Source organism: Vulpes vulpes, chromosome 15, assembly GCF_048418805.1.
Source record: "Vulpes vulpes isolate BD-2025 chromosome 15, VulVul3, whole genome shotgun sequence".
Lineage (NCBI taxonomy): Eukaryota > Metazoa > Chordata > Mammalia > Carnivora > Canidae > Vulpes > Vulpes vulpes.
In genome coordinates, this window is record NC_132794.1 from 94,839,738 (window position 1) to 94,860,167 (window position 20,430).

At 41.3% G+C, this 20,430-nt stretch overlaps 1 protein-coding gene across 1 annotated transcript in view; it reads left to right on the forward strand.

The window, feature by feature from the left end:
• The window catches only part of SORCS3 (sortilin related VPS10 domain containing receptor 3), a 586,685-nt gene that overhangs the window by 532,555 nt on the left and 33,700 nt on the right, over nucleotides 1–20,430 (forward strand). The window contains exons 15-19 of the mRNA XM_072739947.1: nucleotides 4,184–4,301; nucleotides 5,312–5,445; nucleotides 14,557–14,670; nucleotides 17,695–17,866; nucleotides 20,215–20,401. Coding sequence (XP_072596048.1) covers nucleotides 4,184–4,301; nucleotides 5,312–5,445; nucleotides 14,557–14,670; nucleotides 17,695–17,866; nucleotides 20,215–20,401 — 725 coding nt within the window. The remainder of the gene's footprint in view (nucleotides 1–4,183; nucleotides 4,302–5,311; nucleotides 5,446–14,556; nucleotides 14,671–17,694; nucleotides 17,867–20,214; nucleotides 20,402–20,430) is intronic.

The window sequence follows — 20,430 nt, forward strand, 5'->3', positions numbered from 1 at the left end:
GTGTATCAATTGCTTATGCCCCACAGGAGACGGTCCACAATGAACATTTTTCTTCCCAGAACTGATAAAGGGTACAGAGATGGGGAATGCATTAATGTCTGAAAGTTGCTAAGGGGCTTTATTTGGGTTCCCCAATCTTAGTTGGGGTCCAATGAGAAAATGAGCAAAGCTCATAATCCTGACATTCAGTGTTTAAAATCTTGCATCTGGCATATAAAAGTGATCACATGGGAGAGCAGACTATCTCACTCCCAAGTAAAAATATTAGCGTATCAATTTACAATTTGGGGAAAGACCTGGGAATCACAGTGTAAGGACATCTGGGATAGAAGCCAAAGAAATCTAGACAAAAGAACGTGCCTGGCAAGATTGCAGAAAAGAAGAGGCTGGGTTAGTCCGCAAGTCATGACTGGGCATCTATTTTTATGTGCAGTTCTGAAATGAGCTCTCTGAGCCTAGAAACAGATAACCCAGACAGTTGAGAAGACCAACATCATGGGACATCCTTAGAGAGTCTGGGTCAGCTAGGCTGGGCCCTTGAAGGATGCACTCATCCTCCTCAGCAGCAGCCCTGAGAAATGTGTAAGCCTGAGCTTGAGACACTGTGTTTACTAAGTCTTGAGCATTCCTTTTCTCTGTGGGGAGGTTTGTTCATTTGAAAGTTTTCTCACTTTTTGTAAATTTTCACGCTTTTCTATTTTGTTAGTTTTCTTATACTCAGGAGATCTCCCCAGAGTGCCCACTTGTTGGTCCCCGCCCTTGCACCTTCCTAAATCATCTCCCAGTTATCAGCCAGTGTTCTTATACCATTTCTTGGATAGATAGATGAAAAGTGCTTTTGAATCATATCATCATCTGTATTAACTTCCTATGGCTGCTGTAACAAATCACCACAAATTAGGTGGTTAAACAACTAGAAATTAATTTTCTAACAGTTCTGAAGGCCAGAGTCTAAGATCAAAGTGGCAGTATAGCAGCACTGCTTCTAGTGCACCAGGGAAAAGTTCCTTCCTCTATGCATGTTCCATCATCTGGGGGCTCCAGATGTTTCTTGGCTTGTTGCCACGTAACTCCAGTCTGTGCTTCTTCACATAACCTCCTCCTCTCTCTGTGTCTCACTTCTTTGTAGCTCTTACAAGGATGCTTGTCCTTAGGGCCCACCTTGATAATCCAGGATTATTTCATCTCAAGATCCTTAACTTATTTATGCCTGCAAAGGTCCAGATAAAATCACATTGACAGGTAATTGGGAACAGAACGTGCTCATGACCCTTGGAGGAGCCACTATTCAATCCAGGACATCATCTTATTACTCTCTTTTTCAGTGGTCCTTTGGATTTGGGAACTGTTAACCCCTTTTGAAAATCTGATAAAATATATATAATTTCCTCATAATAAATTTACATGGGCCGATCAATCCATATTTTTACTTAAAATTTCAGGAGATTCAAATTCTTACCAAAACCCATATGTGTACCCTAGATTGAGATAGTCTGTATCCTTGAATGGTGACATCCAAAGCTAACTGCAGTTTTTCTTTGTGACCTAGTTAATGTAAAATCGACCTGGATATTGCCTCTTTCATTCTAGGTAGTCTGCAAAATGCATTGATTAATGCATAAGATCATCTTAAATATTTTCAGTTTCTCTGAAATACTTACTTATATTAATTACATTGTGTATGAAAAGTCTTAAGCTACCACATTATTATTATTATTATTATTACTATTACTATTATTTAACCTGAGATGCATTATTTCCTTTATTCAATACTTCCATAGTGGCCAGGGGAGGACTTGACATCTCTCTGTTACTCCACATGTTATTAGATTCTATCTTTCCCCTCGGTCTGTCAAGACCATTTGGGTCCTAATTCTGCCATCAAGCATATTGACTATTTCTTCCAGCTTTGTGTCATCAGAAAATGTGATTTCCAATGATGACCATTATTTTCATGTCTTCAAGTCATTAATAAAAATGATGAACAGGAAAGAGCAGACAGCAGAACCTTGTAGCTGACTACTCGTGGCCTCCCTCCTGGCTGATTTTAATGCTTTAATTAGGTGCTGTTCAGTCACATAATTTTACTGGCACCTGGCTCATATTTTTTCATCTTTTCTTCAAGACTAATATGGCAAACACTGTCAGATGCCTTGCTGATATGCAAGTAAATCATGTGCCTCCTATTTCCTCCTTCTGTCTGCCTGGTAACCCTTTCATAGAAAAGAATGGGATTAATCAGACATGATGTATTTTGTGATCCATGAAATTTAACTGTAAACTATTTGGAATAGGTAGAAGTGTTTGGTTTGGCATCACTAATATTCTTCTACTCAGAGTATTCCAATCAGGGAAGACTTACTAGAGGAGATGGCATTTGAACATGAGAGGATTTAGATGGGATGGATAAAGACAGAAGACATTCATCAAAGTCTCCTCCCACTGTTTGTTTGTAGGTTTGTTTGTTTGTTTGTTTCTTCCTGTGATCTTTCAATATAACTTTCTCTTCAAAGAAGTAGAAGTTTTTAAGATATAACTGCTTTGTTAGAGATTTGAAAGGGACTGCTTTCTAACCCCTCCATGAAATGAATTAAGACAAAAAGGTGGAAGTACCTCAGTGACCTGGCATGAATGTATTGGATTTGGAGACCACTGAATAGAGAAAGAATAATGGAGAACAGAGAGAACCCAGGGGTGAGGTGCTTACATTCACTCTGCTCCATACGGTATTGGCCACACAACCCAAGATATCTAGCCTCATGGCTTCTGCTACTCAGTTCTGAGCTAAGAATTTTATAAAGACAATACGTTTTTGGTTTTGTTCTTTTAATATAGTTGGCAAACAGTTTCCATTAGTTTCCGGTGTACAGCATAGTGATCTGCATCTTCATACATTATGCTAGGTTCACTACAAGTGCAGTTACCATCTGTCACCATACAACACGATTATGGTATTATCGGCTGTATTCCCTATGCTGTGCCTTTTATCCTCATGACTTATTCACCTCAAAGTCTGTTTAATCTTCTTTTAGACAAGACTCCAAAGAGTTGTATTTAACTTTTAAACCAATAGGACATTTCCCAAGGTGTAATATAAGTTGTACAATCTACAAGATGATCCTATTTCTTTGTCCACTTCATAATTTGAGTCTGCTCTCACCCCTCCCAAAGTGTCCTCATCCTTCAGAGTGCAGAAGGGACTGTCCCTTGAGGAGAGTTGGTCTCTTAGGTTTCACCATAGGAACATCTGACTGTGAGGAGAGGAGAATCCAAGGCCGGGAGCTTGATTAAGTCTTGCCCACATGGAAGCCATCCAATGCCTTGAAAGACTTCAGTTGGTGTAGGTTCCCAGAGTGACTGGTCTCCGATTTACAGCACTATGATAGATGCCTTGCATTGTCATTTTAAGACATGCCACCCAAGTGGAGTATGGATGATTAGTCCTTTTTTCTATTTTTCTAGAAATGACTGATCATTCATATTTATAGGGCCATCAACTTCTGGGCTTTGGAAAGGTCAGTATTGATTGTCTAAGTCACACAGATGGTGTGCTTCTTTACTTTACATAAATATGAGTTCCTTTTATGAGGCTACTGTGATTTTTTTTAAGGGAAAGGGAAGGAGAGTGGTAATCCTGTGAATTAAGCAATGAGATTTCAACTAAAACACACTTAGATTTTGTCAGAATTTTGGAACTGGCAGCCATACTCTAGATGAGCTAATCCACCCCCTTCTAACATACACACATACAAGTTACTTTATAGGTGAAAAAACTGAGTCCCTGTCAATAGACATCAGTAGATAAGATAGTTGTGCTTGCATTAAGGAGAAACAAGAAGGCTACATGTCAAAATACACACAATAAGTTTTATCTGGGTGGAATATTTTGAACTATTGGGTGATATATCTTTCTATGTTTTCAGTGCTTCCTATAAAGCACCTATATTACTTTTGCAATTAAAAAATAGTTCATTTCAAACTCACTGTGAATACTGAATGTCAGTTGGCTAGAGTTATATAAATGGTGGCCTTTGTCCTAGCTGACCTTCAGAGACCTCATTTTGAAAGAACCTGTTGAGTCCAGGTGGCAATTCAGTCCTCTCTCTCTCCAGTACTTGCACATGAGTGATTGACTAGGGGGCTCTCTCTGCTTGTGTCTCCCATGCCTCCCCTGAACACTTAGAGTTTTTGGCCACTTCAGCCTCCGTTCCGAATGGCAGTTGGTGAAAGTGGACTACAAATCTATCTTCAGTCGGCGCTGCACCAAGGAGGACTATCAGACCTGGCACCTGCTCAATCAGGTACACCACAGATTAGGGGCATACTGGCTTTTTGGAAGAGGAACTATGACAAGATTTTTTGGTCATCTCTGGGCCTTCCTATTTGGAGGAAGAAGGTAGTGAGCCATCTGAAGATGATAGTGGATTTGAGAAGAAAGGTTGGAGTCTACACATCCAGGCCCAGCATGAACAGATGATATTTTAGGGCCCCTCGTGCACCCTGGGATCCCAATCTACCCATTGAGGTCACCAAGTAGCCTAGGGCTGAGGTGACAATGATAAGCTGGGGCTTAGCTCTTCCTGGGGAGAAGTAAGCTCAGACAGCCAGGAGACTTATGTATGGTCTATCATCTCACCTTCCAGTGGGGAGGGTGAGAACATTTGTTAGGCCACCCTGCAGTAAGAGCCCCAAGATCACTGGGAACAGGACTAAAGGTAAAGGGGAACAATGAGAGTGAGTGGCTCTAGAAATGGCAGATATTTGTTGCTATGCAACATAGCCAGACTTACGCATTCTCAGAACCATTGGATTCATGTAATTTGTACCAACTTCTCCTCTTGTTTTTGTCTTTGATTGGGAATAAGGACTTTGATGTGGTTGTTTATCAGAGAAGGGAATTTTTTGGGCTAGCTTCAGTTTTACTCTGAAGGTGGTGTGAAAATTCTGCCAGAAATGAGTTCTTTTCCACTACAGCTTATACTGAGATCATTTGGGCAATCTGGAGATCTCTGAGGATGACTTAGAATCTTTGCATTTTCTCTGAAAGTAGGAAAGAAACAAGATGAAGTAGGCATCATTGGCCTGGTTAGGTGGAGGGTCAAGATGGGATAGCTCTGTGATGTTCCTTTTATGTGGGAGGAAAAGATTGGCTCTTTTTCCCTTGAGACTTCCTGAATGGTTGCTGGGAAGGAGATTGCTACATACAGTGACCAAAAGAGAATGAAAAGACTAATATTTCTTATAGAGAATCTGGTTTATTTCACCTCCTTTGTGTTTTTCTGCCTCTCTCACTGTGGACTTTCTTTCTAAGGGGGAGCCCTGCGTCATGGGAGAAAGGAAAATATTCAAGAAACGCAAGCCAGGAGCTCAGTGTGCCCTGGGCCGAGACTCCTCAGGGACAGTGGTCTCAGAACCATGTGTCTGTGCCGACTGGGACTTTGAATGGTGAGTCCCTTGGCATCTCATTGTCAATTTCAGCCAGACATTTACCTGTTAGGGGATGGGAATGAAGATGGAGATAAGGAAGGAAGTCATGACCCACAGATGGGAGGTGTGTTTACTGGCCTATGGGCCTGAGGGCTCTAGTCCCTGGGCCAGATGGAAGTCTGTACCCCTGGAAGTAGAACAGGAGGAGACATTTTCACATATAAACTCACTGTTCTATTAGGGAAGTGTGTCCAAGGAAACTTCTTCTCATTTTAAGTTAGCATCTCTGAGAAAGTATCAGAGAGGTTGGGTGGTGCACTGACAGAGCTTGGAGAGCTTCTGACTGGACAGCTACCTCCAGACATTTGTTCAAATGCTGATTTTCCATGTGAACTCTCTCTTTTCATCACCTTTTTCTCCCTCTAATAACAACCACAAAGAACAACTTTAAATCTCACCTCTTAACCGATGATTCACAAATTTCCAAATATTTACCTCCAGCTTGGACCTCACTGACTTCTAGGATGGAGACATGTGTGTCCATTTACAAACTCAGCTACCATCTCCCCTGGAATTGCAGATAGGGATTTTGGACTCAGGGTGGCCAAGGGGGAATTCTTGTGAACCTTACTAATGGGAGCAGTTTTTCAGCTATTTTTTGGACTGGTTTTTCCAAACTCAATAAAGTACACAGTTGCTTAAGTCAAAATCCCAGGAGAGCTTGATTTTTCCCTTTCCCTTACCCTAAGGTCCAGGCCATCCACAAGCCCTTTTAAGTCTTTACCTCCAGAACACATTATTTTACTTATTTATTTATTCTAAAGATTGATTGATTGATTGATTGATTGGAAAGAAAGAGGGAGAAAGAGAGTGTGACCAGGGTCAGGAGAAGTAGAGGGAGACAAAAAGGGAGAGAGAATCTCCAGCAGACCCCTGCTGAGCATGGAGCCCAAAGCAGGTCTTGATTCCACAATCCTGAGATCATGAACTGAGCCAAAACCAAGAGTCAGACACTTAATTGATTGAACCACCCAGGTGCCCCTCCAGAATACATTCTAATCCAAAGCACCTCTGCCCATTTCTCCCACAACCCAGACACTCCTACAGTCTACTATGTCTCTCTACTTCCACCCTTGTTGCCTAAAACTTCTCCTCACAGCAATGAAAATTAGACTATACATACCCAAATCAGATATTATCATTCTACACTCAAAACTCTCCAGTGGCTCCTTCTCTCTCTTAAAATATCATGTCATCTTCCTCCCTTGGCTTGTTCCACTCTAGATGATTTGGCCTGCTACCATTGTGCCTTATTTATTACTATGCTCCCCTCATTCACCATTTTGCAGCCACACTGCCATCTTCTTTCTATACCTTAATCAACCCAGGCCTATTCCTAGCAGAAACAATAGCAAGTTTAAGGCTTTCTTCCAAATCTCAGCCTGCCTGGCACCCCTAGATTACTCCTATGTCAGCAAAAATATTAGCTTCTCAGAAATGCTTTCTGAAACCACCTAATCTCACCTCCACCCTGACACTCTGACTCTCACCCTATTTCATGGTCTTCATATGGTGTCACCATATGGAGTGACCATGGTTTCTGATTGCCGTATTACTGCCATCTTACCCCTACAGAATGCAAGTGCCATGAGGCCAGAAACGTCAGACTTGCTTTATTGCCTTGGCCATGGTAAATTAAATAGTTGCACTGTGTTCCTAAATGTTGTTCCTTTTAGAAGTGTCAAAAAATGTCCCAAGTCTGTGCATGGGTGATCCCAATGGTGATGATCCCACTCTGATCCCAGCTGGATGAATTCCTTCTCTGCATCACGCTCAAAAGTTGAAGTTTAATTTAAATATTTTTATAACCCATTCCAGGTTAAAAGACAAAGCTGAGTGCTCAGGCGTCAGCCTATAAATATGGCAGGGCAGTGATAGAGTTGCATTTGGGCTTTTCTGTTGTTGAATAACAGAAGTAAATCCAAATGGGTGCAGAACAGCTGCCCCTGCCAAGTAACCTTGTCCAACCTGTTTCTGAAGCTTGCTTTGTGCTGGAAGTCATCTTTGGTTCCTCACTTTCTATCAGGACTATAACCCGTAACTGCAAGCCAGGTAGATGACTGTGGCTGCTCCCTACCTACTCTTCATCCCTGAACTCCTGCTTCTTCTGGAAGCTTGACCTCAGTGAGAGTCATTCAAATGGGATATGCTAAATGGAATTTAATTTGAATGTCAGCGTCCTCTCTGTGGCACTTCTGACCCTGTGGAAACAGGATATTTTTACACTCAAGAAGACTAATTTTCAATTATTAACCACAATCCAGCGAAATTGTCATAGCAATATATGCAGTAGGCGCCTGAGAGTGATGATGCGTGACATATTGATGTCAGCTTGAATATTCAGAATATGAATTCCAGTGTTCCTTGTGTCCCTCTGCAGACTGACTCCTTGGAGGCACACTGTGTGTGCATGCCGTGCTACATTTTCTGCTGTGTCTCTCTGAGCATAATAGACCCTCACCCACTGTTGGGAAACCTCATAATACGGAATGAAAAATTGTAACATAGATATTTTTCTTTTAGTAATTCCATTAACGTTTACTAGGCTGGAAAAATTTACAGCTCTGATATTCATAGTTTGTGACCTTGGCAAATTTTCTTAATCTCTCTGATTTCACCTTCTCAGTGAAATCCTATTGTATTTGTAATATGAAATGTATTATAATTGTAATACAATTACAATATTGTAATACAATTGTATTTATAAAATACAAATATATAACATTTATCTCATTGGTTGCTAGAGAGGAATAAGTGAATCAATCTAATCATTAATGTAGGTACGGTGTTCATCAGATTGGTGTAGGTATCCATATGGTAGCTGTTGTTAATCTTGTGCCCCAGAGTTAAGTGGTCCCCATGGTGTTTTTAGCAAGTAAACCAGAGCTTATGCAGCCAAATGAGTCCTATCTAGAAAGTCATACCTTTGGGTGTTATCCATTCATTCATTGTTGGTGGCACTGCTTAAAATATTTCTGAACCCTTCTTTGGGAACTGCTATCAGAATGCATCTGTGAGTAAAGCAGGGAAAAATAAGAAGCCTTTGCAAGGTATTCTTTGGTTCTCACACTTGCACTGGTAGAGGTACCACCTGGATCCAACATTCTGTGATATCATTACTGGTACTATGGCATTTTGATGAGAAGAAAATGAACATCTGGAATGGGAGTTACTTGACCAAGATCACATAATGGAGAGAAATCTGGAGTTCAAGTGCAAGTCTGGCTAAATCCTGTGTTCTCTCCACTATATCATGCTATTTCTTAAGAAATCAAATAAGCCTTTGCTATTAGATTCACTTGATGTTTCAGAAGAAGCAGTTCCCCAAGTTTAGTTATTCTAACATTAAAAGTCATTCCCAAAATGCACTACTTTTACATATGGAAGAGACCATTTTTTTTTTAAGATTTTATTTATTCATGAGAGACACGGAGATAGAGAGAGTCAAGAGACATAGGCAGAGGGAGAAGCAGGCTCCCTGCAGAGAACCTGATCTGGGACTTGACCCAGGGATTCCAGGATCACATCCTGAGCCAAAGGCAGATGCTCAACCACTGAGCCACCCAGGCATCCCTGGAAGAGACCTTTCATTTCTGAAATTTCTGTTGTTTTCCTACAGTGGTTTTTATGGAAAATAGGCTTGAGTATTTGAAATTGTTTTGCTTTTAAGTGAACTTCAACAAGCATAGGTATTGGTTCAAAAATATAATTTTTCCATCAAATATAGTTTGCTTGTCTCCAATTTTCTTGCTAGAAATCAGTGCATCACAACAATTTCATAGCCCTGTGTCCTTCTCAATAATCCTTCCTACCAGGAACTCTTATTAGCTAAAGAATCTGAAAAGCCCAGCTCAGTTAGTATAAGTAATTATGATGTACATACTACATAGTTGTTTGCCTAAGCCAAATCAGGTCATGTTCATTTGATTGGTTCAGGCAACTTTTAAGTGTCAGAGACAGCAGGGAGAGGGAGTAACCTACTTTAATCAGATTGGTGGAAGGGGGAGTTGGGGCTGGGGAGGATGAATTACCTGTCTTGATTTGGGTGGAAAAGTTAAGAAATATAGCCAGGATCCACAAAGGGAGGGTATTTTCACTCTGTATCTTTTCTTTGTTTGAAGAGGAATGGTTTTAGACTCTCAGAAGCATTTATTTGTAGAATAATATGTACCCTTCCATCCAGAGTGCATGTCAATAATAAGCATGAATTTTGCATAAATAATGATGTTTCTACTTAGTAGCCTCATGCTGATTCTAGAGAGCCACTTCCATTGTGGCACTGGTAAAGGGCCATAAATAAATCCTCCCTGAGAATTAAGTTTGTCAGGCACTAGTGGGTAGTCGGAAAAAGGAGCATAAGAGACCTGCTCTGAAGTCATATGAGGCTCCTAGAAAGGACTTGCCCTCTGAGAGATGCAGATACCTTTGTTCAATGAGAACCAGGTTGAACCAGGTTGAACCTAATCATTCTTTTGTCTCATTCATCCAACCACTCACTCAGCAGTAACTTTTGTTGAGTACCTACGATGCACCAAGTCCTTTAGATGGATTATCTTACTTAATCTTCTCAACCAGCTTCTGGAAGGAGAGTCTTTTATTGGAGGCATTTTACAGATGAAGAAATGGAGACACAAACAGGTTAAGTAACTCATTCAAAATAATAATATTCTGACCCTAGAGTCCTGAGTCTTGGAGTGTTTTAGTTTTTCCTTGCAGGTGCAGTATAGTTCCAGATCCACACAGTCAGTTTATCATGTGGTAATGTAGAAGAGAGAGGGAAGAGATATAGGGATGCCGTCGTACATAAGTGCAGGTGAATCTGAAATCCATCTAACAATTAGTGTTCTGCATATAGAGCACAATAACTAGGGGCTAAATTCTATAATCCCGATTTATGCTGTTTAATATAGTAGTCACTAGTCACGTGTGGTTATTTGCATTAAAATTAAATAAAATTAAACATTCAGTTCTTCAGTTGCGCTAGCCACATTCCGGGTGTTTGGTAGTCACATGTGACTAGTGACTACCATAGTAGATAGGATAGATGTAAAGCAGAAAGTTCTTTCAGATGGCACTTATCCTACCTGTAAGTGCCAGAGTGGTCAGAGCAAAGAGTGGAAGGCTTCCTGCAGGAGGTAATGATTGAGCTGTGTAAACTTGCTGCCAAGTACAAGGAAAAGGGGCAGCACTTCCAAAAAAGCAGAGACTGTTGATGAGTAGAGGGATGAGTTGTTGATTAGCAGAGGGATGAGGGCAGATAGGTAGCATGGGGTTTGATAAGGAGAAATATCTGAGGGATGATTGCTGGGTTATTCAATTTTTGAAACGTTTTGGGTGTAATCATTTTTCTCCATGCCTATATTTAGGCTTACACCTTAACAAAGTGCTGCTGATGTTAATTATTATTCCATTGTTTGTGTTGATGTTTTTGTTGTGGTTGCTTTGGTTTGTTGAGTGGTCACTCTGCGCCTGCCAAAAACTTCTGTCTTCCTGATCTCCTAAAATGGGACAGAAACACCTGTGGAGGACTGTTCCTGGAATTTCAGTTGCCAAATAGGAGAATGGAGGAACCAAGGGGATCAGTGAAGTAGTGATAGGGCTGTGCATGGTCTGAGAGTAGGACAGCCCCAGCAGCTGGGCAAGCAGAGACCATGACTCTGGGCTGGCTCCAAGAGTCTCAGAATGTCATTCCTGGGGATCAGAAGGGCCCTCCCTTATGATGAATAAGTCTGTGCTCCATGGGATTGTACTAGTGCTGATTCAAGGGTCAGGAGTCTTAATTATCTCTCCATCTGCCATTGTCAGCTGTGGATTGGACCCAAGGAATACAAGCGCCCCTTCCAGTTCTGATATGCAGAAGCTTTGTGATTTCTGAAGTTTGTCTGTTACTTCTTTAGATGGTCTAAGGCTTCTTCCTGAATGGGATCTGGAGGACATACATCTCTTGGAAATGGACGAGTTTCCCCCTAAACTTTTAGAAGTTCCAAACCCTTTTATAATCAACAAAGATGCAGAGGTGACTTATTTCTGGAAAGAAACTGGTTGTGTATTTGCAGAAGCTGTGGCAGCATACTTCCCTGAGGCAAATGAGACTTTCTGGTACATTCTCTCCAAATGTCACAATTCAACAGAAAAACACCTTTCCCCCAGAAAGTTGGAACAGCAGCTGGAACTGCTTGTTTGCTGAAATCATGCAAACTCCAGAGCTGAAGGGAATATGAGATTTTAATATACATTTAGCAGAAGTTAATGAAGAAGTCCACAGCTTAGGGGCAGCCAGTGATGTTTCTGTTAATGTTATTAAATATTAATGAGGTGCTTTTTTATCTTTGGGGCAAAATGGCATGCCTGATGTACTTTTTTTAATTACTGCATCGCTAACAGGTAGCAGAGCTGAACAGAACTGCTAAAGATGGTTACATTTAGGAAAGAGCATTAAGACATTTCTCTCCTTCCCAAAGCTGTTTAGGAGGGCACTCTTCCTTCAGAGATTACTAATATTGCTCAGGGTTAGCAGGACATTCAGTAGATTTAGCTCATATAGCAACTGGGGAATTTTCTAGAAGCAGTGCAGACACATTGTAGCCCAAATGTTTCTACCAATAAGCAATACTTAGAAACATATTCAGTGCCGTGCTGGTAAATATTTAACTACTGGCTCTCTTGGAACAAATAAAGAAATAAGTTCTCATTAGTAGTATTTTCTGATTTTTATAAATATTCCCCAAGTGTGGCTGATTTCTAGCTACCAACATGACATCAGTGAATACAAAATTGAGAAAAGATGTGCAGTAGCACAACATTATTATTATAGAGAAATACTATTATACAGTATTTCTACCACACAGGTACATAAATGTAAATAACCTCAAGAGCACAGATAAAAAAATAATATATAACATTTTATATATAACATAATACATATTACTATTAAAATAAATTTAGCAAAATAACAAGGAATCTGTTACTTTTCAAATATATTTAATTAAAATTTTATATAACTTAATTTTGGTAATAGCTGTGTTTAACAACCATTAATTAGCTTGAAAAAAATCCTGAAATTTTAAGTCTATTCTCATGAACAGTTACAAGCTGTCACAGCACTGAGTCCGCAGTGAACTTGCAAGCTGAGAGATCTGCAATCATTGATTAGGAGGCACAGCAAAACATTCGCTTGACAGACATGTCCCTTTCTCCTTTTCTTCCAGTTTTATTTAAACATGGCCATATCAAAGCTGGTCTTGAGTTCCACCTTTCTTGCTCAGGCATCTGTCGAGCCCTGGGGATGCTTTCTGGGGCCCACACTGGAGGTTCACCTGTGGGCTCACTTCTCCCTGCAGATAGACCCAATCGATGGGATAATCAGTGTGATTACTTTTAAACATAATTGGAGTATTTATTCACCCGGTAAATATTCAACACCTCCAACGTCCTAAGTACTGCTTGAACTCTTATATTGACAAACGAAACCATCAGAGGTCTCTGTAGCTTCGGTGTTTCCAGCATGCTGTGGTCACAAAGATGTTGTCTGGGGAATCCGCCTCTTCTGACCTACATGTTGAAGGATACTTAGCAAACTACCAAAAATAGACAAGGTGGAGTGCTTCAAGCCCAGGAATAACACATGTGGAAACAAAGAGGGTCGAAAAGTTGTCCTGGACTGTTGAGGTATGAGTTTGGTGTAGAGGAAGATGGTGAGGAGGTAGGATGGGGTGACACTGGGAGGACAGTTCATATAATCTCATCAATCAGTTGGTGCTTCCTAACTGCACCGCTTCATACTGTATTATCATGTTCTGCTTCCTGCTGTATTATTCTGTCTTTTGGTTGGGTTTGAGGCATGTTATATCCCTCTCTCCAAAGACTCAAAGCCCTTGAGGGCAAGGATTGTTGCACTTCTCTCCCAAGACAGTGCACATATTGAGTAATAAGTAAACGTGGAATTAAACCTGTATTCCTTTCTCCCTTTCATTCCTGTCCTAGTCACACACACATAGACAATTTGCCTCCATTTTCATTGTGCCTTAATTGAATCTTGGCTCAAAGAACGTGGGAGCAGAAAAAGAAAGGAGGGGTAGGTCTGGAGAGAGCGACTTCCCTGGCTGTTTTATGTTTCCTTAACACTCAGAGGATCAATATTCAAATGTCCAGATTGTTCTTCCTGGTCTGTGGGTTTCAGGAAATCCTTGGATGCTTAACTTAGAAGCATGAATTCTCCTGCCAAGTGAAGCCACCCTCACTGACCTCTGGTTGGTTTCAAGAGCAATAATACTTTCTTTATTGCTCTTTTTCTACCCTGACATTTATGCATCTGGGAGCCTTATGAAACTCGGGAAGTAAGGAAACACCATTTGCATATCATATGGGGGCCCTCCTTTCTACACTGGTCTGTTACTTCTTAGTTTTGGAATGGGAGGAAAGGAGAAGGGAATTATACCTGAGTTCATTTTATTAGAGCTAGGCTTTAATGAAAACATGGAAAAGAACCACAGTTTTGTGTTGTTTGTAGGGAAACAGAGAACCTGTGTTATATGTATTTGGGACAATTTGGCTGTTTGTATTATGTGAATGCAAATGTATCTGTTTGAGAAAGACTTTGTAGGAAAAATTAAAATAAAAGCTATGAAATTAATTTTGGAATAACACCTGTGAAATCTTACCCAGAAATGAATCTTGACCTTTAAAATCATCTTCTCGTTGTCATTCACTTATGTCAGTAACTCCACTGTGATCCAGAGTATGCTTTTAAGCTTCTAGCATCCCTGACACCCACCTCCAGCCAGTGTACCTGCTACATCATGTACATCCATACCTTTGTTTAAACTGGAATCTTCATTTGATAATGCACTATTCCTTCTGCACACTGGATTTCCAATGATTTGGGATTTTTTTTCCTAAATCTAAAACTCCATTCTCAGAGTATAAATACTTGCTCTCACTGGGATTATTTGAGAGAATGCATTGCAGCTTTTTGGAAGACTATAGGGATGTATTTGTGTTTGTGTGTGTCTGCGGTTGTGTTAGCATTTGTGCATCTATACCAGTGAACAATATTCATTTTCTGGACAGTGACTATGGCTATGAGAGACATGGAGAGAGCCAGTGTGTCCCAGCTTTCTGGTACAACCCAGCATCCCCGTCAAAGGACTGCAGCCTTGGTCAAAGCTACCTTAATAGCACTGGGTAAGTAAAACACCTGAAGAAACTTTATTCACTATTCTCCTGTTTCCCTAGTTTGGGATCAAAGATAGCATTTCTGTTGAAGCAAGATGGAGCATAGATACTTTGTTTGCAAGTGGCTTCTGAAGAAAGCTGAGGATTTCTTTAGCTGAGAGCAGCTTTTTTGGAATGTCTGAAGAGATTCCAGATTACCAGATTTTAATACCCTTTTCCATTTGCTTCTGGCAGATCATAGCTATTGTTTTGGTCAGGCCTTCTCTTCTGGAAAGAGATGCCACCTCATTTTGGGGGTTCCTGAGGGAAATAAATTAATACAAGTGGTAGGCACATATGATAGTACTCTCCAGGGATGGATGGACTGAAGCTCTCCTAGACTGATGCTGGAAACTGAAACTGCAAATTCAAAAGTCCTGTTCGAGGACTTCCTGGAATAAGGTCAAGTCACACTTTCTGTAATTGTCAGGTTATGTGTGTTTCTTCCTCTGCTCACCTACAATTACTCAGGTGGTTGAGAAAATATTTCCTCAAAGACTTGCTGTCTTCCCCTCTCCTCTGCCACCTCCATGGCCCAGAACAGATTTGGAAAATGGATTGGTGGTCTGAGACAGCACTTTTCAAATTTCAATGTGGTGTGAATCACCTGGTGCTCTAGTTAAAATGCAGCTTCTGATTTCGTAGATCTGGGGTGGGACTGAGATCCTTCATCTCTAAGAAGCTGCCCAGCGATGTTGACATTGCTGGCCCTGGGACTATTCTTTGAGTAGCAGAGGACAAAGGTGTTCTGGACTCCATTCTCAACTCATCCAATGGATCCTCTGCCATGCCGTACCAGTTACTCACCATCTCAGTACTTTTACCTTCTCTGGTTATAGAATACTGGTAGGTACCCAAGTGATGTTGACAGAGGGGGAAAAAAAGTGATGGAAGAGATGTGCTGAGGGGAATGAGCTGCTGAAACACAAGAATTTTTAGCTCAATATTGAGTTCTTAGGGGACTGTTGCTGGGGCTTGATCTGGGGCTTAAGCACTTTTGATATTATTTTATTGTAGGGATCAGGTTTAGGGATTTAAGCCATTCAAACTGTAGATCCAGCAGAATGAACTTAAGAGAAATGGTATCAGAGAACATAGTGCTATGTTCTAGGCCACCAAATTACAAGCCAGAGCACACCTTGGGCAAAATTGGAAGAGGATTGCATAACAACATCCCCTATGATCATGTGACATGATAGGTATACCTAATTTTAAGCAACTTAGGTATAACAAAACCTCAAATAGCCAGCCAAATAAATCAGGGAGATGAAAGGGAAAGATAAGTTTTTTTTTTTCAAAAGATTTACTACAAATGTCTACACTTATCTCTAGGTTGCTTAAATGTTTGCTTACATTACAAGTTGTCAACCAGCTGGGCAGTTGAGGTTGAAGAAGAAGAGTAGAGGATATCAAGTTTGCATTAGGATATGGTACCCACCAAAATATCTGCCATAAGTAAAAATTAAATATCCTATAAATGACTAAAAGTCAGCAAGAAAGTATAAACTGATTACAAAAGCTTGATTCCTTAGACTCATGCTAACCAAAAGAATGATAGTATGAGCTACATATGTAGTTTAAAATTTTCTAGTAGCTACATTAAAAAAAAATTTAAGGCAAAAAAAAAATTTAAAAAAAAATTTAAGGCAAAATTGATTTTAATAATATATGTTATTTAACCTAATATGTCAAAAATAGTATCGTTTCAATATGCAAGACTAACCACATTTTAAGTGCTCAGTAGTCACAGGTAAAAAGTGGTTAGCATATTGGATATAGCTCTAGACCCATTGTGAGCTCAGCTGGCAATTAAAAATAATGTGTATCTACAAGGGGATATACTGTAATTCTATCTGAGGAAGTAACTACACACAGCATTTGCTTAATATCCTCCTGAGATCTTTGGATGGAGATATAGGGCTAGTAGTTCAGCAGTGTTTGAGGGGTGGGAAAATATCAGGTATAGTGGAAGATAAATATCATTCATAAAGAATTTTGTTTCATCTGCTTTCAACTGAGGGGCTATTAGAAGAAGGCAACATGGATGGTTGGGTTAATTACTCCTGACATACAGGGTAAAAGAAGACATGATATAATGATGGTCGTGATGATGGTGCATTTATATTACGTGGTTTTACCAGAAGGCTGATTGTATGCAGCCTTATAGATAGTGGAAATAATGTCTGTCCTGCAGGTCAGGACTTTGGACAAGCTGTTGGCTTGGCTTCCCATGCTGGGATCAGTGGTCAAGCAAGATGGCATGGCATCACTGCACAGAGATGCTCTTGTTCTAAAAGGCCACCGTGCTTTGTGGGGAGGTTTCTTAGACTAGCTTCCTCTCTGAGCTAATTTATCAGTAAGACTGAATAGGAGCTTCAAACTTGGGCTTCTGATCTGGCATTTGCATTGAGTGGGAAGAGAAATATTAGTAAGGAGAGAAAATGTGTCGTAAAATAGCCTATGGGCTCCAGAGTCAGGACAATTAGGTATTAAAGCATGGATGGATGGCCTGGGGGTAAAGGGGAGCAGGAAAAAGCTTCCTGACAAATCAGAGTTAGAAGTCTGATCCTTTGGCTGCTTTTTGGGCACACAGAACTGGAGACAGCCTTGGGGAAATAAAAACAAGTCCCTCTATTACAGAGAGGAGCACTTCTCGCTTCTCTTGCTCCACTAGACTGGTGGGTCTGCCTCCTTCTGTCTTGCATGTGAGTCAGACATTGCTTTTTCTTGGCTGTTTTAAACACTGATGTGATCCATGGCTCACCAGGTAGGATCAATAATAATGTTTAAAGAGCTGCTCTTCCTCAGATGGAGGGATAGCAGTTCCTCAACATTTGTTTGGCTCCTTAAATGGCTTTCTTCCTTGAGACTCAGTTTTCAGGAGCAGCTGCGCAAAACACCTCTCCCTGTGGCTTTCCCACACCCTCTTTCTAACATGCACACATGTGCACACGTGCTCGCCCCACAACACCGGCACCTGTCAATACTCCTCAGGTACCGGCGGATCGTGTCCAACAACTGCACGGACGGGCTGAGGGAGAAGTACACAGCCAAGGCCCAGATGTGTCCAGGAAAAGCCCCTCGAGGCCTCCACGTGGTGACGACTGATGGCCGCCTGGTGGCAGAACAGGGGCATAATGCAACCTTCATCATCCTCATGGAGGAGGTAGGTGTTGTCCTGGTCTCTGAGGTCATAACTCACTTCCCAGAGAGAGAAGAAAAGAAAGATCATGTATCCCCACAGATCCCAATACCAGAGTCAATGGCGAAAGACACCTGGGGTAAAAGAAGGCTTAGATATTAGGGACCCTCGTCCCTTTCTCCCATACCACAGACCCAGGTTCCCCGGCCCACTTGTCTCTGGGCAGATGTATCCTTTGAGGTCCCCTTTTAGGGTCTACTTTGTGGAAGGAGACTTTAGGGTCTACTTTGTGGAAGGTTTATCACCAGAAGACCATATAGTCTAAACTCTAACAGGAGAAGGGAATTCCTATTTATCCTGTTGCTCCCAGGAACCTGTTTTGCTTTATCCTAACCCTTAACCTTCCTGATTAAAAAGGCCCACAAGGCCTTTTCAGAGGGTCTTGAAAGTATGAGTGTGAATGTGGGGTAAGATTATTACAATCCTTTGAACTTATTTGTATAAAGAATGTCACATTAGTTGCTTTTCCATCGGCAAGTTTCTCCATTATTTCATTTTTTAGTGTCTTTTGCAATCAGGACAGTAAAATCAGCCCGCATTCATTCATTCCAGGATGGAAATAGCTGTGTCTTACGCTTCTTGCTCCCTATATAAGCTATTTCATCTCCTTCCCAAACCAGGGAGCTTTTCAGGCACTCCTTGCTGAGGTGGTGGGGCAAGAAAGCTTGCCTGATTTACAAAGCCCTCAAATTTGTATGCAAATTGCTCTGTGCTCTTCAGATCTTGGAAAGAGACCAAAGCAGGCCAGGAGTTTTTTTTTTTTTTTTTTCCTCTAAACATGAATACTTCAGAAACCTTTAAAGTCTGGCCCATACTGTACAGGATGGTGAAGGTTCCTTATCCTGGGTTGACAGATTCTTCAGCCTTCACCCACACTGGGCACTTGAATTAAGGGACTTTAACATTCACAGGAGGTCATTATCACATTTCCACTAGGGAGTTTCCAGGACCAGAGCTATAAAAACCTTCTCTTGAATGGATATGAAGAGCCACGATCTTATCCATTTGAATTGCCTCCAGTTCATTTCCACTTCAATTTATATTCATAAACTCAAGGGTAGTCAACATTGTGTGGGGGGCAGGGGAGCACGTATCAATATTTCACTCACATCTGGGTTGCCATGGGGGAAGACGTAGAACATGAAACTGTGATCAGTGCAGATTCACTGGACAGAGGGATTGGCTCACAGTTCCAAAATGATCTACACCCCTTTTTATTCCATCAACCGTCTTTGTAAATAGAACTGATTCTTGTTTCTCATCTAGGATCCTTGTTTTGTGGTCAGGTTCAATTGCATTTATCCAAAGTGTTGACCCAGTCTAGTGGGAGGAAGGAAGAATAAGGGTGGGGTTCAACATCAGCTCTTAAGAAGCCGAGCATCAGCTTGGGATGGGAAGATGCACTCACCTGAACGGATGCCATCACACCACCAGGTGGCACCTGGGGGGGCTCTTGGCCTTCTACGAGCAGAGAAATCTGTGAGCTGGGATGGTTGGAAGAGGCTTCAGGGTAGAGGGGCTAAGACAGGTTAGGGAAAATCCAAGGTCAACAGAGCACAGATAAAATTTTGACTGGTATGCAGTATTCATGTCTAGACTGGGAATAATCATCCTACCTCACAGAGCTATTTTGAAAGTGTAGTATATAGTATGTGTTAAGTGATTAGCATAATGCTTTGAACACAGTACTAAATCTTAAAACATAGGAACAATTATAATTATAGCAACGTAGTTGAAAGCATTAGTATTGAAACCAGACTGCCTGGGTTCCAAACTTATCTCTTCCACTACCAGCTGTGAGACTTTGGTCTACTTATTTTATGTATTTTTGCCCCCATTTGTAAAATGGGGAAAGTAATGCTTTCTGCATTATAGAGTTGTGAGATTAATTCCTTGGAACTGAAAAGAAACTTTATAAGTGTTAGCTCTTACTATTTTTGCTATTGTTATTTTTTGACACAGGAGAGGAATAGTGAAACCATGTAGTTGAGGGAACTAGAGAATGCCTTGGCTGTCCCACTCCAGAGCTCCCTAGAGGCTTTACATTATCTCTTAGTGCCCCACTGCCCATTCAACCAGCTCAGGCTGCCTCGAGCTTGGGTACCTGAGGTTAACAGGTCCATAGTACCTGCCCATAGTGCCCAGTAGGTATCACCTAAGAGACTGATGATTGTGTGTAGGGTGCTTCGCCCCCTGGGAAAGGCTCTGGGTCCTCAGGAGGGTGATGCTGAAGGCACAGGACCAAGCATTGAATAGGAGTCAGACTGGGCCATGGCAATGTGCCCCGGCCAACAGCTATGCCCCGCTTTCAGGGAGATCTCCAAAGGACAAACATCCAGCTTGACTTTGGGGATGGAATTGCGGTGTCCTATGCTAACTTCAGCCCCATCGAGGATGGCATCAGGCACGTGTACAAGAGTGCGGGGATCTTCCAGGTGACGGCCTATGCAGAGAACAACCTGGGCTCAGACACAGCTGTCCTCTTCCTGCACGTGGTTTGTAAGTAGCATGAACCATTTCCTTTCTTA